This window comes from Microplitis demolitor, chromosome 7, assembly GCF_026212275.2.
Source record: "Microplitis demolitor isolate Queensland-Clemson2020A chromosome 7, iyMicDemo2.1a, whole genome shotgun sequence".
NCBI classification, from domain to species: Eukaryota; Metazoa; Arthropoda; class Insecta; order Hymenoptera; family Braconidae; genus Microplitis; species Microplitis demolitor.
In genome coordinates, this window is record NC_068551.1 from 4,125,523 (window position 1) to 4,151,305 (window position 25,783).

Genomic DNA, 25,783 nt, shown 5'->3' on the forward strand with positions numbered 1-25,783 from the left:
ACAGGTAAAAATATTTTTTTTTAATTTTCTTATTTTACTTAAATTTTGCTCCTAAAAATCCTAGATAAACTTTTTTTTGTCAAAATCAAAAAAATTCCACTTGAAGTTCTAATCTGTCTTAGGTTCAAAAGTCCACATAATGAACTTTTTTTGAATCTTTTTAAAACGGTTTTTTTACGCCTGTAAAAATACTAATAATAATAATGAATTCAACCATTATTCGCACGTCCTTAATTTATAAATTTTGAAAAAGCTTTAGAAACATTTATACTACTGAATAATAACTATGTAAATTTTATTTAAAACATAAAAATATATGACGTGTAGTTTATATCACAAAATCAATTTATTTTGAGACATATTTAATTTAATCACAATTACAATTAACTTGAAAAAAAGTAATAGTTAATAGAGTAAATTATTAATTAAATAATGGATTAAATATAATGATAATAATATAAATAATAATAATAATAATTTTAGTGAATAAGAGCAGCTCAATGACACTAAAAAATCTGACTGTAAGTCTAAATAATGAATATTTAGATATTTCGTGTTATTGAATGAAAATATAAGTCATTGTACAAGTAATATGTATAGAAATATAATTAATATAAGGATTAATCGCTTATATACACCATAAAGGATAAAACTTACACCTAAACATAATATTGAATCGTAACATCTACATGTCTTCTTTATAATTAATCTCATTCGCGCTTCATTGTTTTACATTTTAAAAAAATATTATAAATTACTTATAATGAACATAAATATTTTTAAATTAACGCACATTTTGTTTGTTAAAAAAAACTTGAGATTTAAAAAAATTGTTAGATATTTTAATTTTAAAAATAAAATACCCGTCCAAATTATTCCGAACTTTATTTTTTAATTAAAAAAAAAAGTTCATGGATCAATGATCGATTGTTTTAAATTAAAATTTAAGGGGGACAAGGGTCTGAGATAAAAAAAAAGAGCTTATTTTTGTGATTTTTTTTTTTTTAGTCACTCAAAAATAAAGTATCCATGCCGTAGGCAGGATAACTCATGACTGCCTCATCTGAAATAAAAAAAACCAAAAAGATTTCTTTAGTACGAAAGTTAATCTTAGATTTGAACGAAGGATTTTTTTTTCAATGACTACTTATTTTTTAATTAAACAAAAGGAGTGATTTTTGGTAAAAATCAAAGTTTTTTGATTGCACCTTTACCAAAAATTCAAAAATAAATCTTTTGTTTATCCCTTAGTTCAAATCCATCAAACTTATGTACTAAAGAAATCTTTCTGGTTTTTTTATTTCAGACAAAGCAGTCATGAGTTATTCTGCCGACGGTATGCAGACTTTAATTTTAAGTGACTCGTCTCTCCCCACTACCACTGGCTTATTTTTCAATATTTTTTTACGAAAATTTAGCAGAATATTCTTGAAATGATGCTTAACAATGATATCCTCTTTTTTTTGTATCTCAGACCCCTTTCCCCCTTTAAATAATTATAATTATTAAATGTAATTAATTTATCATGAAATTTATTACACTGGTAAAAAAAGTAATTTTAATAATATTGATATTAATAATAATAAATTATGCTATTTTTATTGTAAACAATGTAAAGTAAAAGAAACAATGCATGCTTGATTCTTACCGAAAAATAAATAACATATTTGTGTCTGTATTACTAGTTTATTTAAATTTATTACACATCTAAATTATAAACAATAACACGGGTAATTTATATTTATTTATTTTTAATTCAAAATTACTATTCAATTTATAGTTAATTAATTTATTGATAATTATTAAATAATTACTTCAGTAGGAAATCTTGTAATTATTTTAAGAAAAACAAAAACTATTAATTTATCACTTAAATATATATTAAAAAATGTTTTATATAAATAAATCAATATGAATGTAATTAATTTGATCACATTCAAATTTATTTTTTGTTATATTATAAAAAAAAAAGTTCAACCTTTTTACTATTTTTTTAGTATGATCAAATAAATTATCTAATTACTTTTTTTTTTTTTTTATGATCCTGAAGTTTACAGACAATCAGCAATTTTGAATTTTTTTTTTCTAAAGTCAATTGCAAGAAAAAAAATAAAACTAAAAATATGCACATATAGGAAATTAAAAAAACTACAGGTGCAATTTTTTAAAATATTTTTTTTTTGTCTTGTCATTTTTAAAAAAATCTGAAAACTATGACGTAGACTAACTTTAGTATCGTTATCATTTTTGGATTTTTTTAAAAAAGACAAATTACAAAAAAAAATATTTGAAAAAATTGCACCTGTAGTTTTTTAAATTTTCTACACGTGCACATTTTTATTATTTTTTTTTTTTTTTTTGTAATTGATCAGTTGAAAAAAATAAATTCAAAAATTCTTAATCGTCTACTAAATTCAGAATTTTTTTTTTCACCACAAAATTAATAAAAAAGAAATTTTCTTATAATTTTACAAAAGTTTAACAGTAAGTATTTCATAAACCATTTTATTTCTAAAATACGGCATATTATCTTGTGAAAATGTTAAATTACGATTAGCACAAATAAATTCAGCGAACGTACACGAAAAAACACCGCAATCACTTCCGTTCATCTGTTGTGGAATATCTTTCATACTCTCCAATGTCCAATCACTGGTATCATAAGTAACTTTCTTTTTATCCAAACTTTCATCCTCAAGATACCGCTTCAATGCATACAAGCATTTTTTATTTTCCCCTCCCATACTGTCATAATAACGTATCGACTTATCACGAAAATCGATTATCGACATACACCAGTGGACCCCAAGATGAATTGGCACCACGACAATGTCCTTAGCAAAAATATCTATTTTTCTAGTCCACCGTTTCAGCGACGCATGACCACCTGACAATAACTTCGGGTAGAAGAAAGTGTTCATCGCATGGACAGGAGGAAATTTATCAGTACCACCACGTGCTATTAATAAATTCATATAGAAGTTGATGACTTCATCATTCAACCAATTGAGACCAGCCAATGTATGAATGTCTTTTCGTGTTATTCTTAAACCGAAGCTTTCAATGAGTACTTGATTCGGTGGATTGGGATTCAATGCTCTGGTTATTTTATCCAGCATTTCAGGAGTTAGTTCTGGTAGTGATGGTTCTTCTTCATAATCATCTTCAACTAGTATTTCTTCATGTAGTTTCATAGACTCGGCTAATTGTTGTTCGAGTCCTATCTCACGTGATAGACGATTTTGTTTTGACAGCAAACCAGCAACGCGTTTTAATTCTTCTGCTTCTTTGCAACGTTGAACAGTACGTTCATTGTAATTTTTATTAATACGTGACACATAATCTTTCTTCATTAATTCATTAGCTGATAATTTATCTCGTAAAGTATTCGTTACTACTAATTCTCTAGGACTTGGTTTTGTTAAAACTATTTTAGGGGCAGCTACTATATTATTCTTATGTTTCATTGAATTGTTGGCTGATGATTCAGCAGAACTGTCATCGCTATCTATTTTTATTTCTTCAATTGATTTTTGTGAACGTAGTACACTAGATTTATCCCATGGTTTTGGAGTACACCAGTATGAGGTATTGGGTGTTGAGTATCTACTGGATCCAGGTGTCGATAATCTTCGACTCTGCGACAGTGGAGTAGTTAATTTTGGCGTTGAAAATACATCTGGTGTTTTAGATGATGATTGTTCGTTTTCAACATCAATAACTTCAATATTTTGTGGCTGCTGATTACGATTTTCTTTTGGTTTAAATATTTGCAATCTTTGAGGAATAAAATCTTGAAGTAACTGCCCATATTTTTCTTTATCTTTGAGTCTGTAAGACTCATTTATTGTTAAATTCTTCGATTTGCCATTTTGTAGTGATCGTCTCTTGATAAATTTAGTTGCTAAAAATGGCTTGGAATTATTGCATAAATGATTCTTTGATGATGAATTTTTCTGCTGAAGATACGAGTGCCGGCTGATATTCACTGGCACTTTCCGATAATTTTTTTGTGATTTTTTACAGTTTAATTCTTCTAGTATTTCAATAAAATCATCGTCTTCATCCTCAACTTCAATGACTTCACGTCCGTTCTTCATCGTGTGATTGCAGCAGTGTCTCTTTGCTGGTATTGGATAATTATCTTCCTCTTCGTACTCGAATTTGTTCAATTCACATTCAGCGCGGCGCTTACGAGGTCTTATGTCAGCCCAATCAAATAGATTTTTTAATAACTGGTACAACATGTTGACTAATAGTAATGGCCAATTTTTCATAATATAAAAACAGAAAATTTATTTCTCGTTTACCATCCATTCAAGATGTTGTTGATTGACTCCATGGATCTGTATTAAATAAATATAATAAATTAAATCATGAAGTTAGCAGACAATTAACCGGACAATTTTCGGACTGTTTTCAACAGATCAATTTAAAAAAAAATGAATCTAAAAATATACACATGTAGAAAATTTTAAAAACTAGACGTGCAATTTTTTTTTGTAATTTATCATTTTTAAAAAAATCTAAAAATTATTGACGTTGGCTATTTACGGTATCATTAAATTAATCAGTAATTAATCAATTGTTTTTTTTTTCTTGATTAAATTTAAAAATAATAAATGACTGAAGTTAAATAATTTTAAGATTTTTTTCAAAATGATAAATATAAAAAAATTGCATATAAAAGTTTTAAAATTTTGTGCGGGCATATTTTAAGTTTTACTTTTTGTAATCGATTTTTAGACAAATAAATTTAAAAATTTTTAATTTAGTTAATTACATGGTTGCAGTAATAAACTTACGTGTAAAATTAAAATAAATAATTTTACTATAATAATTCGTAAAATTCACAAATTAAAAAATTTTTACATTCTGACAGAAACCAGCGACTTAACCTAAAAAAAAAAAAACTATAAGTAAAAGAAATAATAATGAATAATTAAATAAAATAAATAAATAATAATAATAATGAACATTTACTAGAATTTAAAAAATTAAATAAACAAAAATGTTTATTTAAAATTAAAACACGCGCGGCTTATAACTTACCAACAAAATTTGAACATCAATTATTGATTTTGTTTTTACAAAAAAAAATTAATCACTTCAAAATTTAATTGTGTTGATAACAAAATTAATACTTTTGAAAATTTAATTATTTATTGTTTGATTTAGAATAACAAATTTAGTACTAATACTTTTTTTTTATACAAACTGATAACTGAGAGCGTATGAGCTGAGCATAAAATTGCGAGGGGAAAAATATTCATGAAACTGAAAATCGTTTTACATGAAAATGGAACTTTAAGATGAGTGTGAAGTGGCTGACAATTGCCAATTTTTTCAAATTTTTAAATAAATAAATAAAAAGTAAGTAAAATAAAAATTTAAAAATGCGCATTTAAATGTTCAAAAAATCAGTGCGCGCATTTTTAAAAATTTCATTAATTTATTTACATATTAAAAACTTGAAATTTCTCATGATTCTGAAATTAACAAACAATTAATAATTTTCAAATTTTTTTTTCAGCAATTACAAAAAAAAGCACACGTAGAAAATTTTAAAAACTACAGGTGCAATTTTTCAAATATTTTTTTTTTTAAATAATATATCGTTTTGAAATAATTCAAAAAATTATCAGATGTCAGCTAACTTCAGTGTCATCCACTCACACTACTCATGACATAACTTAAAGTTTAACAAATAACCAACTTCAAGCAAACACTTTTTTTTTGTCGTGTTAATTTACATGTATTTAGTAATTTGTAATCACTAACTTCATGGTTTATACATTATTTTCTTGAGCCTTTTGCCTTCTACCTGTTTCTGCCTTTATCTAAATCTATATAATTATTATTTTAAATAAATAAATCTAACAATTATTATTAATTAATAATTGAATCATCCAATAACCTGACATAAATTTTAAATTACGTATAATAGTTTAATTATTTATTATTAAATTAAATTTATTGTAAAGAAAAAAAAATGTCTTATCAATTGTACAGAAATACGACATTAGGAAATACTCTTCAAGAAAGTTTAGATGAATTAATACAGGTAAATATATTTTTTTATATATATAAATTACATTTATACTGTTTTTTATATAATACTGAAAGCAGCAGATTTTTAAAATTATTTATTTTAAATAAATAAATTCAATATTAAAAAAAAAATGTATGTATAAATTTTTTTTTAAATCTTTTAGTGCATTTTTTAAAAATTTTATTTTATTTACAAGTAACCTGTAAATAAAAATTATAAAGTTGTCTGATGTCTGCTACTTTCAGTATCATGTTTTTGGTGAGTGAAAATGCACCTGACAATTCAATTTAAAAAATTTTAAATATATAAATAAAATGTGTGGAATAACAATTAAAAAATGATTTAGATAATTTAAAATTCAGTACGCGCATTTTTCAAATTTTATTATTTTAATTTTAATTAATTTATTTAAAATTTATAAATTGTCTCGTATCTGGTACATTCACACTCATTGCTTTTGCTATTAAATATACTAATTCATTATTTATAATTTAATTAGTTTGGACAAATCACACCCCAACATGCTCTAAAAGTTTTATTACAATTCGACAAAGCTATCAATCAAGCATTGGCGACACGAGTCAAATCACGATTAACATTCAAGGTAATGCTTTATTTCATTTACATGGTATTATCTATTCTGCTTTTTTGTATGTTACTTGAAATTAAGTTTACTATCTAAGTCATACAATGTATTTCGTAATTAATACTTTTTTTTCATTGTCATACATAGTCTAATCAATTTAGAGTCAAATGTCACTGGTTGTCTTTAATAAAAATTACAATTTATCTAAAGTCAACTTGTCCTTCAGTTAAACTGATGAAATTATTATTCTGTTTTAATTATATAAAATTCTTTACTTAATTATATTTTTAATTTATAGTTTCTGATCCGTTTGAACGAAAATATCGCTAAACATTTTTAGAACGTCGATACAGTCTATCCATAGACAAAACAAAGTGTACGTAGATGAGAATTGGACTGCCTCGATGTTCTAATAAGGAACCTGAGTTGCAACACTATTAACTTATTGATGTATAATTAAAGCAGTATGAAAAGAAAAGTTGTTTAGTCTGAGGACTCAGCAGAGACTGTACTCTGCTGAATTCGACCGGTCTGTCTTTACACTCCATTAATTGTTAAATAAATCTCACAATTAATTTTAAATTAATTTACCGAATAGTTTATCTGGCCTGGGTGCTGCCCAGCCATCCTTTGAAAATCTCATTCATATAAATATATATCAATAATATGGAGAACTAAAGAAGATATTAGCAATGGAAATATTTTAAATCGCGAAAATGAATAAATTTAATGAATCAAATGTCTATTGACACCCTAATGAGGCCAAAATCTAACATGATATAAATTAATTAATAATGACTATTTGTTGTAGGCTGGAAAATTAAATACTTATAGATTTTGTGATAACGTTTGGACTTTTATGTTGAATGATGTCGAGTTCAGAGAAGTACAAGAAGTGGCTACCGTTCGTAAAGTTAAAATAGTCGCTTGTGATGGAAAGGGTAAGCTATATTAATTATTATTGTTTTTATTATAATAATAAATAAATTTATTTATTACAGCATTAGATACGGCAGATGCACTGGCAAGACGATAACACGAATTGTTTGTGACAAAATGGGCAACTGGCGTTAATTCATTAAGATTTATAAGTAATTTTTTTTTCTGTTGATGATGTTATGACTAATTATAAATTTCTTATTATTAAATTTGTATAAGGTTAATACATATATAATATTCATAGCAAAATTAATGAAAAGCATGATCCTGAAGTTAACGATTAAGAATTTTAGATTTTTTTTTAACGATTAATTACAAAAAAAAACTAAAAGTATGCACATGTAGAAAATTTAAAAAACTGTAAATGCAATTTTTTAAAATATTTTTTTTTTTGTAATTTGTCGTTTTTAAAAAAATCTAAAAGTTATTAGACGTTAGCTAAATTATGAGTGTAAATGTAGCTGACAATTAAAAATTTTTCTAATTTTGAAATAAGTGAATTAAATGTAAAAGAGAATAAAATTAAAAAAATGCGCATTTATAGAATTTAAAAATCAGTATGTGCATTTTTTTATTTTTATATTTTTGAGTGTTTAATTCATTTATTTGTAATTGAAAATTTTGCTCATATTACATTCGCACTCATGGCTAAATTCAGTATCATAAAAACAGACTTATCATCAACCCAACAACTTAATGCAGTACCCCAATATTTATTATTTCAATTATAATTTAATATAAAACAAAATGTAATTATAGGATTTGCAGTAATTTGTTATTAATTATAAAGCCGTGAAATATTTCGTACCATTACTCTTAATTATAAAGTACGTTTATTATAATAAACAATTAATATTATTATTATAATTAAAAAATTTGTTATTTGTTAACATAAATACTGCGGGAATAAATAATAAAAAATCAAATATATGTATACTAATTTTTTTAAGGGCCATTTTTTCAAACAGGGTTTATTTTTATCCGAGTTTAAATTAATATTGCTAGTAATCGATAGATTATATATGAGTGTGAATATAATTGACAAGTGTAAATTTTTTAAATTTTGAAATAAATAAAATTTAAGTAGAATAAAAATTTAAAAAATTAGTTAGATCAATGAAAAATCAGTACGCGCCTTTTTCAATTTTATTATTTATTTAAAATTTATAAACTGTCTCATGTCTGCTACATTTACATAGATACAGCAACAATAATAATTCAAACTCAAAAAATGAACCCGATTTCAAAAACTGGCCTCAAATTCTATTATTGTTTTATTTAAATTTAATATTAAAACATAATTTTTGTTAAATTTTAAGTAAATATTCTTTTAAATGATAGTAAAGTGCGCAGTCATTTGACAATTATTAAAATTTTGAAATAATAAATTCAAATGTTTATAAAATAAAAATAAAAAAATGCATATTGAGACAATTCAAAATTCAGTACATGAATTTTTTTAAATTTTATTATTTTAATTCTTTAATTTTTTTTTTGTATGGAATTAAAAAATTTTCGTATGTCTGTCACATTTACACTCAATATTTTAAGAAGTAAGTATTTATTTTTATTACTAAAAATATTAACAATTTATATTGTTAATTATTTTATCTACAATTTAATTACGTGCATCGCACTGACTATACATTTTTAATGAAAAATTTCTAATAGTAAGACGAACCACCGTTACGCTGATTGTTACAACAGTAAATTTTAAAAACAAAAACAAATTTTTAAAACATATTCTTCGTTTTTTAAATTTTTATACATAAGAAAGATATTTTAATAAAAACGTTAAATTAAATATTGAGTAATTTTCATCTTTTGAACCTCATAAAATATAAACTTAAATTTGTTTTTAAAATTGAGGTTATAAATTTTAAATAAATTTTTATTTATTTAAATTTTATGCTAAAATTTAAATTTTTCGAAAAAGTAAGACATCATTGGTAAGTATTTTTATTTTTTAATTTACGTAATTTTGTGTAATTGAATTAAGCTTATTTACTTGTCATATATATGATGTATTTATATAATCTTATTGTTGATACATTTATTATGTATGCCAAAATATATATCTAAATAAATGATTGCTTTATTTTGTAAATTGAACAATATTTTTTCTACTGACCATCTAATAATTTATAATTATGAAAGTAGCAGATATTCAAAAATTTTATTTATTTTGAATAAACAAAATAAATATTGACAGGTGAAGATTTTAAAAAAAGCATGTGGAGAGTTTTCAAAAATTTTCTTATGTATTTTTAAAAAAAAATTTATGATGACAATGAACGGTAATTAAAAATACTAGAATTTTGCCGGCTACTTTCAGCACCATAGTAATTTTAACTATCTAGTAATTTTGGATTTTTTTTAAAACGATAAATTATATTAAAAAAAATATTTTAAATAATTGCAATTATAGTTGTTTTAATTTTTTACATGTGCATATTTTTAGATTTTTTGTTTTGTAATTAATTAGTTGAAAAAAAAATTCGAAAATTTCTAAGTCTGCTAACTTCAGGATAATTATTTTGGTTTAGGGGAATTTGAATTTAAATTTTATAAATATATTCTTTTATTTTTAGATTTTTATTTGTTGGTATTTAAATAATGGATACTGAAGTAGACAACGAGGACATAATAACAGATGAATATAGAAAAAAATTGGTTTTTGATGGTTACCAATACACCATAAAAACTCAGCACAAAGATACAAAGTAATAATAATTATTTATTTATAATTTATAAATTGTGTATTAATTTATTAAATTTAAAAATTTAAACATCAAAGTAACGGGCTTAATAAAAATTCTATTAATATTAATACTTATTTTATTATTGAAGATCGGAATCGTTCATTTTTTTTTTTTTTTTTTAATAACTTAATTTCGTTACAACATAAAAAAATACAGACAAAATTTAAAAAAAGTTATTGTGGCGGTTAAAAATTTTTTCTATTGATATTATAACTAAATAATGTTATAAATTTATTTTTACTTATATTGCAGATATTTGTATTGCCTATATCGGTGTAAAAAAAAATGTCAAGCGCATGGTAAATTGGTTAATGGTAAATATACGCCAACTATAAAAGATCATACATGCGACAAAACTGAGAGTGACATAATTAATGAAGCAGAAATGGATAATTTATCTGAAGAAGCTAAGTAAGTCTTCGGCGAAATATTTTTTTTTTAAATTTAATCAATTAGCAATTAATGTAGGGTAGAAATAGCACTTGTAGTCGCTGCTCTATTTACTGATAGTTAAGTTATCGAAAAGTATAAAAAAAAGTTACAGTTTAACGGTGTGATAAAAGTATAAGGTCTTAAAGTTAACAGACACTTAACAATTTTTGATTTTTTTTTTCAACAAATCGATTAAAAGAATAAATAAACTAAAAATATGCACATGTAGAAAATTATAAAAACTGTTAGTGCAATTTTTTTAAATATTTTTTTTTTATAATTTATCATTTTAAAAAAACATCCAAAAGTTATTATTAGACGTCAAGTAACTTTAGTATCATTAAAAGTATCTGAGCACATTTAAAAAATGAATTATGTCGTTAAGGTAAAAGACCTAGTACCCGACCAGGGAACTGGTACTCAATCACATGTATTTGAAAATTTTATTCACTCAAATTTAGTATATATAAATATACAAATATATGAATGATTGGGTACTAGTTCCCTGGTCAGGTACTGGGTCTCCTACCTTACAACTAAAAATTTATAACATAGCCAATAAAATCAACAGGATTTTATCAGAAACAGGTATTAAATATACATTATTAAATTACAGAATTAAAGAAAGAAAAATGGCAGCACGTCTACCAAAACCGATAGCTATTGATATGGTGTTCAAGTACATCGACAATTTTACAGAAGAATCATTTCCAGCATGGTCATCAGAAATATGGAAGAAAATGAGTAAAGATTCCGGTGGAGTATGGACTAGTCAATCGTTTTATATAAATGTACGTGAGGACAGACGTGGAATATTGACTGAAGCAAGAAAAAGAGCTGGTTTACCACCACTGCCTACTAAAAAAAAAGTTAAAAAACGAGTTCATTCCGACGACAGTACTGATGATGACGACGACTGGGTATATGGCCCTGATTCTGATAAAGGAGAATCATGGTTTAATTTGGTATTAACTTATAAACAGTGGATCGAAATAAAACCACCAGAAGATCCCGTTGGAAAAAAAATACCATTGAGAAAAAACGTATGGACAAATATTATCGCAGATGCGTTTTGGGATCAGTACAGATTACCATGTGCTTATGTATTTAAATATGGGCACGTGTATGGCCCAAGTTCAAAATATTATATTATTATTAATGGTAGATGTAGAAGTAAAAAATGCGGGAACAAATTTTATGCTGTGACTGATTTTGAACCCCAACCAAATGAACCGCTACGTCTTCGCGTAAGAACGAGAAATACATTAATGGAAGAACATGAGGAAGTCAGACGTCCAATTAATGGAGAACGGAGACGTCAGTTGGCTGAAGCTGCTGCAGTAGAAAGCACCCAGAATTCACAAAAACGTTCAGAAGTTTCGGTTAATCATAAAAAATTTCCGTTGGTGCCTGATACTGACTGCGTACTTCAAGCTAAGAAAGCTTTTGCCGCCAAAGTTTTGGATTGTAAAACTGAATCTAATTCAAATTCTGTTCGTAATAATGGTGATAATAACACTGACGATGATAATAATACTGATGATGATAACATTGAAACAGACTCTGTGATTAATGACTCAATGGAAGTTGATGATGATGATGATGATACAGATGCACCATTTTTGATTTTATTCAGTACTCCTGAACAAAGTCAATTTTATCGTGAGTACTGTAATTTAGAAAACGTTCAGGCGATTGGTATCGACAAAACAGGGAATCTTATACCATTTGTATAACATTTAAAAAATATGATATATAAAAATATATATATTTTTTTATAGTTTACTTATAACAAGATAAAATTTTATTTTTATTTAGAAAGTGAGTTTATTTAGAATTTTAATTATTAAAAAATAAAGAAATATCTTTCGTTGAATAATTTACTATGAATTGTATAGAATTTATAAGAATTCAGTTTAAATAATTTTTGTAGCCTAATTATTAAAGTAAATACTGTTGATATGAATGACGAAGTACAATATTATAATAAACATTTTAGATATGAAGAAAATTTTTTTATATTATCGTAAGTTTGTTAAAAATAAAACTATTACAATATTAATTATTTTTGGGTTTTTATTTTTTAAGCAACTGTGAAAGTTGATTAATGCATTATTGTACTACGACAGTAAACTATCCCCCATGGTTGCGGATGTTAATTAGTTAAATACCTAAATTTTACTTGTATCTAAAACGTACTTACATGCAAACATATATGATAGTTAACCGATAATTAATGTTTTTTTTTTAATTTTAAATTTAACCGGCATTTATATCAATGAAGACAATAGATCCTAATTCAATTACTTAATTAATAATTTAGCAGCGCTACACATTTCAGAATGCAACTTTATTAATTATTCTTATTACTTGCGCGGTAAATTTAAATATTCGAAAAATAAATTATTAGAAATTGGAATTGGAAAAAAATTAAAAATCTTGTCGAAATAAAATGGCGGCAGAATATGAGGAAAATATTTAAAAAATTAAAAAAAAAAAACACTTAAGTGTTTGAACAAACCTTGGTAGAGAAATAATATGCAGAAGGGTGTCCTAATACACTTGGAGATTTGAATTAAATTGCTCCAAGAGTATTGCAGCTAAAAAAACGTCACTTAACTGCTATTTCCCCACCAGACGATGCCAGATGATTGGGCTCAGGAACTTGGAAGATATCAGCATCAGCCATCAGCAACACTTTACACTGGCACTGAACACTCAAAACTTTGCACTAGCACTAAACACTCACCACTCAACTACACCACAGACACTTTGCAGAATTTAAATTTTACAAACACTGGACATTTTAATTAAACAATGACTATAAGCAATAAATTTTATGAAGTATTCTGCGAATCAACTGCATTATTGTGTTTCTATTTAAACGTAAAAAAGGATCTAGACTACTACTGCCGTTGTCGATGATACTGACTGCCGCTAATGGACCGTTAGTTAATGCAATTCATTCTCCCACCCCCATTCTAGCAAAAATTTGAACGTTAAACACAGCAACGCGCAGTAGCGACATCTTGGCGCGAAATTTCAAAATTGAAATTTAACAACTTGATTAAAATTTATTTGTGTCAATAATTACATTACTCAGACTAAACAGAATACTTGAAAATTTTTATTTTATCAATAATTTACTACTTACTCTTATTATTTGCGCGGTAAATTTAAATATTCGAAAAATAATTTAGAAATTGGAGAAAAATTAAAAATTGTAAATTGAAATAAAACTGCGGCAGAATATGATAGAAATATTTAAAATATTACAAAAAAAACACGCTGTGCTACGTTACAACTGCTCGCGCATTTCGGAGTGCACTCTTAATTAGTTTATTTATTTATTTATTTAAAATTTATACATTGTCTGCTAGATTTACACTCATAATTTATGTATTTTTTTGTTACATGAAAATCAGCTTTAAATATTTTGGCGCTAAAACGAAAATACGTTAGAGCCTGAATATTTTGCCGACCCTATTTATTTCCGTATATTACCTACAGGCATAACAATTGAACTTATACACTTTTTACATATAACAGAAATTATAAAACAGAACAAAAGAGAGCATAAAGAAAAACTATCAATACGTTTCAATTAAAATATTCAAAAATGTCTATAAATACCTTTAATTTGTTTCATTCATCTGTAAACGGTACTAAAATCGAATTAAATAAACGTAAGTTTCATAATTTTAATATCAATGGTTCAAAATAAAATAAGGTTATAAATTCCAAAAGTTATTTTATTTGAGACTTGAGTTTGTATTAATTTTAAATTAATTATGATTGACATAAAATTATTAATAAAAATATATTTTTCCAGAAGTGAATAATACAATGGCGATGTTACATCCAACCAAAGCATCGTCGAACTTTACCTCAAAATCATTCACACCCGTTGGTATGAAATCAAAAGGATTATCTATTCGATCTCAATCTGATTTAAATATTGGTGTCACACAATCAGCTCAATCGTCTCTGAAAGCTGGTGATGCTAAAAAAAATCTGCCTACTCCTCACCAAGACAAAGTTTCCAAGGTTAATATAATTCAATTAATAATTTTGTATATAAATTTATTTAGTTTTAAATTTAATCAACTTGGAACACTTTGGTTTTATTGAATTAAAAAATTGATAGCGCAATATACCCCTGTAAAAAAAATTCGTTACTAAAAGATTTAAAAAAAGTTCTATGTGGAAATTCTAAACTTGAGACAAATTAGAACTTTGAGTGAAACTGTTGTAATTTTGACAGTAAAAAAAAAAGTTTATCTAGGATTTTTTGGAGCGAAATTTGAGTAATAAAAGAACGTTTTTAAAACATATTTTTCAAAACGTATTTTACTACATTTAAAGTTACTCTGGTAAATTGAACAAATTTTTATAACTTATGATTTATAATTATAAATTAACTACAGGTCATACGTAAAAAGCAGCAACAAGGATTGTCACCAACTTCAAAGTCACCGCATTCATTAATTCGTGATAAAAATAAAATAAACGAAAACATATTCAAGAAACCATTAACACCTAAACTAATTATCGACAAAAAAGTTTATCCCGAGCCAGAAAATTTAGCCGGCTATTATGATTACGAAGACAACTACAGTAAGTCACTCATTAATTATTATTATAGTCATCAATTCTCTTATTAAATTAAGAAATATAAAAGTAATAAAAATATTATATTGGTTTCAATAAATTATTCAAATTATAGACCAGATGTTGATTGGAACTCGTGCGCTGGATAATGAAGCCAAAGAATTTGCTGCTGCTCTTCGTAAACCTCAGAAACCGATAATTCCTTACGAAGATGATGTGGTTCCTCCAGTTCCATGTATAAAGCAAAGCCCTCCTTCAATTATCGTCAGCGACGACATCGTCCTTTCAGATGTTGATCTTCCAACTCTGTCCGATGATGAAGATTAGAAATAATTAAATTTTAACTAATACTTAATTCTACATATCAATCTTGTCATTTATATTTTCTAATTATCTAATATTTTTCAATCAGTATTTTAATTTAATTTATCTTATTAATGCTTTATTATAATTAAAATATAATTAATTTTAAATTATTTGTAACTATGGCTCGTTAAGCAAAAAATTTAAATCAATAAATTCTGTTATAAATTTTATAACTAATTAATTAAATTAACAATTGCTGATTTTTTTTTCAAACTAATTAATGATAAAATAAAAAATTTTAAAATATCCACATGCAGAAAATTAAAAGAACTATAGGCGCAATTTTTGAAAATATTTTTTTTATAATTTATTGTTTTGAAAAAAAAATTCAAAAATGATTAGATCTCGGCTAAATTCAGTATCATATAATTTTTAAATTAATAATTAATTAGCAAGTGATTAAAATATTTATATGTATAAAAAAAATTGGTATGAAAATAAAACTCCCTCTATAATTTTGCTGTCAGTCAAAATCTAAAGCAAACATTTTTGTTATTTTTGCTTCGATATTTTTAAAAAGAAAAAATATTTATTTTAATTGACAAATACTTTTAAATGGGTTGATTTTTAATTACAAAATATACATTTTTAAATATTAAATATTTGAAAATTATATCCCTAAAATAATTATGATGGTAAGTTTTAATGCAATACCTCATAGGTTATATCGATGTCCAAGTGTTATTGTTATTAAAACAAAAAAAATCAATTGTTTGTATTTATTATAATTGTTATATTGTTAATAAATGAATTATTTTTGTTTTTAACAGGATGTTCAAAGGCATTCGGTTCATACATTAGTGTTTCGTTCGTTAAAACGAACACATGATACATTTCTTATGAATCAAGGACTTTTACCGCCAGTTGATCCTGAATTGTGAGTAAAAATATTAATTATGACAGAAACTTATTAGTCAGTTATTATCAATGATTATGGTAATGACTAATAGTACTTCTTGCATAAAAAAATAATTTTTATTCATAATGAATTTACATCTAGACCATCACGAACTCAGACTGACACAAATATGACTTGCATCTAGAATTTGTCCCGCCTGTAATTACGGCAAAATTATGAGTCAAATTTTTATCAAAGGGATTCGAAGTTCATTTGAAAAGTCATATTTGTGTTACGATCTGGGTTTCGTAATAAAATTCAGGTACAAATTAATTATGAATAAATTTTTTTTGCACGGGTTGAATATAAATATCATAGGGAAAGAAAGAAAAAGTCAATAAAAGCACGGGATACTTATGGGCACATTGTTGACAAAGTTAAGAACCAACCTGTCAAACCAAAAAATCTCAATGAAAATGCAGATCCACCTCCACCGGGTGGTGAGTGTTTGTATGAATGTCTTTTAAATAATTTATTGGCTTGTATTTACGAGATAATTTTTGTCTAGATGAATCGTTTGTGGGAACTCAGAGTAGTACATCTTTGGTGCCTGTTAATACACCAGCAGCAACACCGACATCAGTTGTTGCAGCCTCTAATCCAACGAATACGGTATCGATGCCTGTTAAAAAAGCTCCTCTTATGTTGAAACCAAAGTGGCATCCACCGTGGAAATTATACAGAGTCATCAGTGGACATCTTGGGTGGGTAAGATGTTGTGCCGTTGAACCAGGGAATGAATGGTTTGCTACGGGTTCTGCTGATCGAGTTATCAAAGTAAGTGTTTAATTTTTAAAAATAATTTATTTATCAATATTTACAATGTCATTTTTGTTGATAGATTTGGGATCTAGCAAGTGGTAAATTAAAAGTCTCGTTAACCGGACACATTAGTAGTGTGAGAGGTCTTGCATTTTCTCATAGACATCCGTACTTATTTTCGTGTGGAGAAGATAGACAAGTTAAATGCTGGGATTTGGAGTATAATAAAGTTATAAGACATTATCATGGACATCTGTCAGCAGTCTACAGCATGGCACTTCACCCGACTATTGACGTTCTGGCAACAGCCGGTCGGGATGCTACTGCAAGAGTTTGGGACATGAGGACTAAAGCTAACGTCCATACTTTCACTGGACATACTAATACAGTAGCTAGTGTTATCAGCCAAGCTGCCGAGCCACAGATCATCACTGGGAGTCATGATTGCACTATTAGATTGTGGGATCTAGCTGCTGGCAAATCTCGAGCGACTTTGACTAATCATAAAAAAAGTGTTCGCTCTGTTTGTTTCCATCCAATGCTGTAAGTTTATTGTAAATTATTTTTTATCCATCACACAATATACTATTAATTTATTATTGTTTTGTGCTGTAGAAATATGTTTGCATCAGCATCCCCAGATAATATTAAAGAATGGAAATGTCCAGAGGGTAAATTTATACAGAATTTATCTGGGCACAATGCAATTGTTAATTGTTTGGCTATCAATGCTGACGGTGTCTTAGTTTCCGGTGCTGATAATGGAACAATGTACATGTGGGATTTCAGAACTGGGTAATTTAAATTTATTTTTATATTCTAGTCATCATTTTTTTACATTAAAAAAAAAGTATTTTTTTTTTAATTAATTTTTAATTTTTAATTATTTATTTATAAATCAGGAATATTTTTTTTTACTAAAGTGTAAACTAATTAATTTGAAAATATTTAAGCAGCGGATTCTTATAATTGTTTTTTTTTTAATTTAAATATTAAAATTTTTTAATTATTATCAATCGTAATTAAATTTTTTTTCTTTTGCTTGGAGGTTCATCAGTAGCATTAACTTCCGATTTATATTCTAAGTTATACTGTAATAATTTAGCTTTCGAATTGTGATATTTATTGCGCATTTCCGGTAAATATAGTTTAGTATGTTGTAACCAATTGACCATGCTGATAGCATTATCATCAGCACAATTATTATGGTCAGGATTATCATGATGAACACAATGTGTTTGCATCACTGGATCAACTTTATAATCATAGTCATACAGACACACAATATTTAAATTTTCTTCACTCAAAATAGTTAATAAATTTTGAATATACGAATTTCTAACATAAATGCAAGCTGCACTTTTTAAATTTATATCTAAAATTGTTCTCATAAATTGACAATTAGTAACACCCGCATTCCAAGGTATGCCGTGTGTGTCATAATATATTTTATAAATTTTTTTAAAATTTTCATCAGAATCGTAAGATTGTTCACTGATAATCGGAGGTGTCACTACGTTGTGTATTGCCTCGTAATCACCTCGTTTATTTGGTAGCACACTACGAAAACTAAATTCTTTTATATGAAACGTTCCATTGGGCAGATAATAACCATTAAAATCAGCAACAATATCCATTTAAATATATGACTACAGTTTTAATTATTACTATACTACTAATATAACAAATTTATTTAAAAAAAATTTTTTATGAGCATTTTAAATAAAATACTTGCTAATTATGACTCATACGCAATCGGAACTGGAAACTTCTATTTTATCTTTTACTGCTTTTAGAAAAAATTTTAAATTTAAATATTGAATTTATGAAAGAGTTACAGTCCAGTAATTAGAAAATTATTTGTAATTTACTTTTTGTAGTCACTAAAGTCAAGTCTTGTAAGAAGATATTTTTCGGTGACATAAATTTCTGATTGTTTTGTCAACATTTTGATGCCTACTTGTGTGCTACTTGGATTTTTAAAAGATTTCGAAAAAAGTTTGACATTCAGAACTTCTAAATTTGAGACAGAGTTGAACTTTTTAAACTTTTTTAAACTTTTAGGATTTTTATAGTAAAAAATATAGTTAATTTATAATTTTAAGCAGGCAAATTTTATCATATAAGAACGTGTTACTTGAGTTACTTATAGTTTTTTTTTAATAATTTGCTAAATTATTAATTGTTTAATAATTCAAAAATTATTTTATAGGTACAATTTCCAACGTCTACATGCACCCGTTCAACCTGGATCAATGGATAGTGAAGCTGGTATTTTTAGTGCTACATTTGATATGTCTGGGTCTAGATTAATTACAACTGAGGCTGATAAAACTATAAAAGTTTATAAAGAGGATGACGAAGCTGTAAGTCTTCATTATTTTTAATATTTTACATATTGAGATTTTTCATGTAATTAAAAAATCATGATAATCAGAAAATTTTATTAAAATAATTTATTGTAATGATGTTTTTTTTTTTTTTTTTAGACGGAAGAGAGCCATCCTGTCAATTGGAAGCCGGAAATAATTAAAAGGCGAAAATACTAAAAATCACATCACGTATTATTATATATATACTTCACGTACTATATAAAAAAAAAAGTTTTTAAAACTTTATTTCAGTCAATTATTTTTTAAGAGTATTTATTTATTTAAAATCATGAATTTACAAATTTATAAATTAAAATTATTTTTAATTGTTTTTATTTTAATCGACTGGAATTTGAAAAATTCATTTCAGTATAAAAAGCGATCGTACTCTGTGTAAAAAATTTTAATTTTAAGTTATGTAACTTATACATCTATACATTTAAAAAAAACTAATATATCTAAAGCAATTTTTTACATTAAAAATGCGTTTAATTATTTTATTTTAAAAAAGCAATCTCTTTGAGCATTTATTTATAAATTTATAACAATTGTTATGCTATAAATATGAAAAATAATTTTAAGTAGTATAAAAGAAGTCTTAAAATATTTATATTTCTTCATTTAAATCATAGTCTTCCTCTGGGAAATCTCCTTTTTTCACATAAAGAGGCCTGACAAACCCACCGTATTTAGGAGGACATTCAAAATATCTTTTTCCATTTACTCTGAAACCGAAAATAAATCAGTAAAAAAATTTTATCTCCTGCTGTATCACTCGGATAAAAAATATAAATACTTACGATCCATCATTCTTTCCAAGTGGTTCATCATACTTAACACCAACCCAAAGACCTTCTTGGAAATCCGTTTTACCTGTTTAATTTTTATTGCCAATCAATACTAAATAACATACAAGTTCGCTAGAATAATTAATGAATTAATTACTTACCAACATACATAATCGTACCGCGTCGTTTTGGTTGTGACGGTACACTTATTTCACAACGATCGCCCGGTTTGAAATTTTTTGTCCACTCAATTTCTGATTCTTCTTCACGTTTTTTATCTTCTTCTTTTTTCTTCATTTCTTCTTCATTGTACTTTCCTAGTTTGTTTTTAGCCATAAATGCTTTTACAGTATCTGCAAAATAAAAAATAAAATTACATACTTTAAAGTTTACAGTAATTTAATTCCACAAATTTGAATAATCCCTAATTTTAAAAAATAATTAAAAACAGTTAAATTTTAATACTATACAGATATACACTTATCATTGAGTAAATTATTTTCTTTAATCAAGGATGACTTACCAGGTCTTTTTGAATAATCATCATCAGATATTTCAAACTTTGGGACATTTGACAACTCATCATCAATTCGTATAAAATTATCAGTAACCTATTGATCAATATTTCATAATTAAATTAATTATTAGCAATTTTACATTGAGTTATTATTATTTTAAATATATATACATGTATAATGAAGACAAAAAAAAATTAAGCGGCATAATCACCAACTTTTCAAATAAATAAAAAAAAAAAGTTCTTACATGTAAAATCATCCCATCATCAATAGGATACGATCCTAAAAGACGTGATCCTTCATTAGGGCTACAAATTAGTTTATTATTTTTATCAAAGACCTCCAATTGCATCGTAGACCGGTTCCCACCGGTCAGCAATTCCAATTTTCCCTGAATGAAAAAACACAAATTACAAATACAAATAAAAAAATAATAGATAATTATAAATTACTCATAGACATTTGAATAAATAAAAATTCATAATTTTACCTTCAAATCATCAATAGTTATTCCTTTTTGAAATCTCCTTTCAATGCAACTCTGCTGTCCAGAAGATGTGATGCTCACGTTTACAAAGTCTGATGTTATTACAGAATATTCAGCCATTTTTTAAATATTATCTGAAAAAATATATTATTATCAATTATTAACAATAAGTATAATTTTTATTGATATACAGAAATTAACTTACAATTAAAAAGTTTAATTATTTTTTATTAATGATCCAGAGAAACGTCAAAAACTTTTTTTGGTTGACTACCAAGTGCTGCCTCTCATTGATAAAAATGTTACTAATTTGTATATAGATATATAAAATATATATTTATTCACACGTATACTTGGTTATACAAATATATATAAAATATATAAACCAAGTGAACATAATCAATTATCGAGCGACATACATTTTAATCCCTACACACTCATACCTAATTTACTTTTTAATAAAATTGTGATGGTCATTTGCAGATGAATATATATATTTTTAAATATATATATATTGTTATACATAAATATAAAAATTAATACATAGTAATAAATAAATAAACCAATTATTAGTTAATATAAAAATAATATATAGAAATGTCGTCGTCATCAAAACAAAATCCGAAAAAGTTTAAATGGAATTTAGATTTTGCCCATAAGTATGTATTATATATATAAGTTTGATAAATTAATATATTTGTATTTAATAAATAATGTAATTTTAATTTTATTTTTTTTTGTAGAAATAAATCAGATAAAAATGCTGATTTACCGAACCCACCAGGTTATAATTCTGGAGGTGCATTGTATCATAGTATGGAAAATTTACGTGAAAATGATTCAAATCATTTGATAATTAAGAAGTCATGGGATTTAGCACTAGGCCCATTGAAACAAGTGCCGATGAATTTGTTTATTATGTTTATGGCGGGTAATTCTATATCAATATTTCCAATTATGATGGTTGGAATGCTTATTATTAGGCCAGTAAAAGCATTATTTACATTGCAACCAAGTAAGTTTATTTATTTTATCATAATTATTATTAATATTTCATTTTTATTGATATATGTAATGGAGCAGATCACAGAGCTGTATTTTTAAAAAATAATTAGCATAGCTCTACTCCAAATTACAATTATTTTATTTATTTTATTACAATGTACAGTTACTTTAATAATTATTTAAATTTTTTATTTTTATTTTCATCTGCAGTTCGAAAATTATCATAGTCCTTTTTCTTACTCTTTTATAACTAGTTGTTTGTTTATTGCACTCACTTCACTCCACCTTTATCATAATTGTATATCACCTACTGTTTAGTCTTTCGAACTTTTATTTGAAATCAAATTCTACCAAGTAACCTTTCCACCCTTCAAAGTACTCTTTTACCTACTTTCTTGCTTTTCCCAAAACTTCTTGGCACTTGAAAACGATTCAGAGTCTCTTCATTACCACATAATCTGCAAGAACAGTCATAGCATTTTTTCCCCGATCTATCTACATTTCTACTCCTAATTACAATTATTTATAATTTAAATCCAATGCCGCTTAATAATTAAACTTGTGCTACTAGTTAAATATCCAGAAGTAGAGTTCAGTAACTTGAGTGCCTATAAAAATATTTTTCAATAATTTTTTATTTTCTATTATCGCTAATTTTATTCAAACTTATGAAAATTAACAAAATTTTTTAATTATCTCCGGCATTTAATATTCAGTCAACATTTTTTAAGTTTTTAAGCTTATAATTGATTAATGATTACAATTTGCTTGTATCAAGTAAAAATTTGAATACGGTTTTTAAATAAAATTATTAGATTTGTAACTAAAAATAATAAATATAAATTAAACTTATTTTTTTCATTATTTAAATTACTAATTAAACTTAGAATTACTCATTATTATCTTTACTAAATTGTTTCTTTATAGATTTAAAAAATAAGCTGTACTTTATTAAGCGATCAATAAGTTAGTTTTTCAAGGAAAACTTCACGGACATTCTTCTGTAAAATATAGTTAATTTAAAAATTTTGTTTTTCAATATTTTAATTTTATTATCATTAAATCTGCTGTCAAATAAATTATTGAAAAATAATTCAATAGACTAAAATTAGGTGGCCTACTTCTGTATATTTTATCAACTCTTGTCTTCACAATATTTTAAACTATTTATTATATTTGATTTTTTTTTTTTTTTTTGCATAAAAATGATTATTGATAAGTAAATAAAACACACAAGATTTAATTTATAAATAATGACAAAGTAATGAAATAAAATTTAAGGTATAAAGTAATGAAATTTTACATAACAATAATAAATAATTTTATTTTTTTCAGCATTCAAAGTAATTGAAGGAACAAATGCATATCCCCAAAAATTTGTATTTTTATTAGGACAATTAGTTAATATCGGCTTAGCACTTTACAAGTGTCAATCGATGGGTCTACTGCCTACACATGCATCAGACTGGCTAGCATTTGTTGAACCACAAGCAAGACTTGAATATTCTGGCGGAGGTTTTATTTATGCATAATTAATTAAATAAATAAATCAATTAAATAAATTACATTTTTAATTATCTCTACTAATTAAATAATTATAGAACAACTTAATTCATCAATAAATGTAAATGTTTTACTATTCAACAGTCTATCATTACAAAAAATTAAATTATAATAAATCAATAGATTTGTATCTACCGAATTATTTCGGGCAAGTTTATATTTAAAAAAAAATTAAAAATAAAAAAACATAATTGAAAAACAAAGAAAAAAATTATTGTATATACAGTGATCGATTATTATTCATTTTGTTTTATTTTTTTTTATGGTCGTCAGCAAATTCTCGTATCCTGTCTAGAATTTTTGATGGCTCGTCCACTCTTGGAACCTAAAATTAAATAAAATCATTTTGTTAAAACAAATATTTATACAACTGTAACAACATATAGTATATTGAGTGACAAGGGATGAAACAAAAGGATTTCAGTCATTTGCAATTTATAATTAAGCAGAAACTATAAATACTATTTATTATTGGCAATAATTTTTATAAAACTTAATCACACTCAGAACTGTCATTTACGTAAATAAAATTAATGCTCTGAGATTACTATTAAATGGCAAGTATCAGAGTTTAAATTGCGAAAGCCTTCAGTCAGCGGGCAGAAACATTATTTCTTTGTTTCCAAGAAACAAAACAAGTTTGTTTCTACCCGCTGACTGAAACATTCACAATTTACGCGTTAATTCGTGGCATTAGACTGAAATTAGATTGTTTCGACTGGCTGTAGAGAAACTGAAACTAAGTTTCGATGCTGATATCATAAAAATTTTTGAATTATTAATAGATAATCACCTCATAATTTTGACAGATGTAAATTCCAGTATAAATACCAATACCGAAGGTCAACTGAAATAAATGTCAAACAAAGATAAATAAATACAAATTTAAAAACAAAAGTAATTATTAATAATTCATTCCGTATTTCTTACCAAAAACTTAATCATTTTAATTAATTATTAAGTACAAAAAATTTATATAAAATTTAAAAAATCGATTTCTTTTTATCGTTACTGTAATTAATCGTAATATTAAATATATTCAAGCCAAAATAAATTTTATCTCTTATGATTTCACATTAACAAATATAATAATTCAATATTTACAATTGTCGACTACTGTCATGTTAAATTTATTTAACCAATTGAATAATTTCTTAAAGCCACTATTTTAATGGAACGATAATTTTCTCATGATCCTGAAGCAAATAATTATCGATTTCCGGACTTTTTTTCAACAAATCAATTACAAAAAAAAATCCACATGTAGTAAATTGAAAAAACTACAAGAGCAATTTTTACAAATACTTTTTTTTATAATTTATCATTTTGAAAAAAATCAAAAAATTATTAAACGTCAGCTGACTTGTATCACGATTTATGATTCTGAAGTTAGCAGACAATTAAAAATTTTTGAATTCTTCAACAATTAAACTAAAAAAAAAATTAAAAATTTGCACATGTAGAAAATTAAAAAAACGATAAGTGCATTTTTTTGAAATTTTTATTTTTTTAAATTTACCGCCTTTAAAAAAATTATTAAACGTCAGTTAATTTCAGTATCATAATTTACTGACATCTGCGTCATTAACACTCACGGCTAACTTCAGTATTCAAAAATGACGCGTATTTTACATGGAAACGA

The 25,783-nt window shown here is 25.4% G+C and overlaps 7 protein-coding genes and 1 non-coding gene across 11 annotated transcripts; 5 read left to right on the forward strand and 3 right to left on the reverse strand.

Annotated features, from left to right (window-relative positions):
- Positions 1 to 2,251: 2,251 nt before the first annotated feature.
- Positions 2,252 to 5,262, reverse strand: LOC103577067 (sentrin-specific protease 1). Its single transcript, XM_053740348.1, has 3 exons — positions 5,053 to 5,262; positions 4,806 to 4,898; positions 2,252 to 4,346 (listed from the first exon to the last, which is right to left on the reverse strand). The coding sequence occupies exon 3, from the start codon at positions 4,275 to 4,277 to the stop codon at positions 2,469 to 2,471; it is 1,809 nt and encodes a 602-aa protein (XP_053596323.1). The 5' UTR covers positions 4,278 to 4,346; positions 4,806 to 4,898; positions 5,053 to 5,262; the 3' UTR covers positions 2,252 to 2,468.
- A 498-nt stretch (positions 5,263 to 5,760) lies between these two features.
- Positions 5,761 to 8,508, forward strand: LOC103577068 (transcription initiation factor IIA subunit 2). 2 transcript variants are annotated; one of them, XM_008557564.2, is made up of 4 exons: positions 5,766 to 6,064; positions 6,552 to 6,656; positions 7,450 to 7,579; positions 7,640 to 8,508. In XM_008557564.2, the coding sequence occupies exons 1-4, from the start codon at positions 5,993 to 5,995 to the stop codon at positions 7,672 to 7,674; spliced, it is 342 nt and encodes a 113-aa protein (XP_008555786.1). In that variant the 5' UTR covers positions 5,766 to 5,992; the 3' UTR covers positions 7,675 to 8,508. The 2 variants fall into 2 exon arrangements, with proteins under 2 accessions (XP_053596680.1, XP_008555786.1); XM_053740705.1 differs by lacking the exon at positions 7,640 to 8,508 and having other exon boundaries at positions 5,761 to 6,064; positions 7,450 to 7,593.
- A 748-nt stretch (positions 8,509 to 9,256) lies between these two features.
- LOC103577070 (uncharacterized) lies at positions 9,257 to 12,765 on the forward strand. Its single transcript, XM_014440189.2, has 4 exons — positions 9,257 to 9,526; positions 10,169 to 10,300; positions 10,592 to 10,750; positions 11,388 to 12,765. The coding sequence occupies exons 2-4, from the start codon at positions 10,194 to 10,196 to the stop codon at positions 12,505 to 12,507; spliced, it is 1,386 nt and encodes a 461-aa protein (XP_014295675.1). The 5' UTR covers positions 9,257 to 9,526; positions 10,169 to 10,193; the 3' UTR covers positions 12,508 to 12,765.
- A 1,463-nt stretch (positions 12,766 to 14,228) lies between these two features.
- On the forward strand, positions 14,229 to 15,885 carry LOC103577071 (uncharacterized). Of its 2 annotated transcripts, none has more exons than XM_053740646.1 (4): positions 14,229 to 14,457; positions 14,607 to 14,818; positions 15,199 to 15,388; positions 15,498 to 15,885. In XM_053740646.1, exons 1-4 carry the CDS (start codon positions 14,391 to 14,393, stop codon positions 15,707 to 15,709), a joined length of 681 nt encoding a protein of 226 aa, XP_053596621.1. In that variant the 5' UTR covers positions 14,229 to 14,390; the 3' UTR covers positions 15,710 to 15,885. The 2 variants fall into 2 exon arrangements, with proteins under 2 accessions (XP_053596621.1, XP_008555788.1); XM_008557566.3 differs by having other exon boundaries at positions 14,232 to 14,457; positions 14,604 to 14,818.
- A 330-nt stretch (positions 15,886 to 16,215) lies between these two features.
- Positions 16,216 to 20,182, forward strand: LOC103577072 (pleiotropic regulator 1). The gene is made up of 8 exons (XM_014440186.2): positions 16,216 to 16,383; positions 16,519 to 16,625; positions 16,965 to 17,086; positions 17,155 to 17,423; positions 17,488 to 17,951; positions 18,024 to 18,203; positions 19,621 to 19,774; positions 19,898 to 20,182. Exons 1-8 carry the CDS (start codon positions 16,378 to 16,380, stop codon positions 19,955 to 19,957), a joined length of 1,362 nt encoding a protein of 453 aa, XP_014295672.1. The 5' UTR covers positions 16,216 to 16,377; the 3' UTR covers positions 19,958 to 20,182.
- An 81-nt stretch (positions 20,183 to 20,263) lies between these two features.
- Positions 20,264 to 21,861, reverse strand: LOC103577073 (tubulin-folding cofactor B). The gene is made up of 7 exons (XM_008557569.2): positions 21,779 to 21,861; positions 21,577 to 21,707; positions 21,334 to 21,477; positions 21,092 to 21,179; positions 20,730 to 20,921; positions 20,581 to 20,653; positions 20,264 to 20,505 (listed from the first exon to the last, which is right to left on the reverse strand). Exons 2-7 carry the CDS (start codon positions 21,691 to 21,693, stop codon positions 20,388 to 20,390), a joined length of 732 nt encoding a protein of 243 aa, XP_008555791.1. The 5' UTR covers positions 21,694 to 21,707; positions 21,779 to 21,861; the 3' UTR covers positions 20,264 to 20,387.
- Positions 21,862 to 21,944: 83 nt separating this feature from the next.
- On the forward strand, positions 21,945 to 24,443 carry LOC103577074 (ER membrane protein complex subunit 4). The gene is made up of 3 exons (XM_008557570.3): positions 21,945 to 22,232; positions 22,317 to 22,588; positions 23,914 to 24,443. Exons 1-3 carry the CDS (start codon positions 22,171 to 22,173, stop codon positions 24,108 to 24,110), a joined length of 531 nt encoding a protein of 176 aa, XP_008555792.1. The 5' UTR covers positions 21,945 to 22,170; the 3' UTR covers positions 24,111 to 24,443.
- LOC103577080 (uncharacterized) lies at positions 24,190 to 25,742 on the reverse strand. Of its 2 annotated transcripts, XR_008403961.1 has the most exons (4): positions 25,661 to 25,742; positions 25,072 to 25,337; positions 24,935 to 24,988; positions 24,190 to 24,466 (listed from the first exon to the last, which is right to left on the reverse strand). It is a non-coding gene; the product is annotated as an uncharacterized LOC103577080 (transcript). The 2 variants fall into 2 exon arrangements; XR_008403960.1 differs by having other exon boundaries at positions 25,072 to 25,742.
- Positions 25,743 to 25,783: the final 41 nt, after the last annotated feature.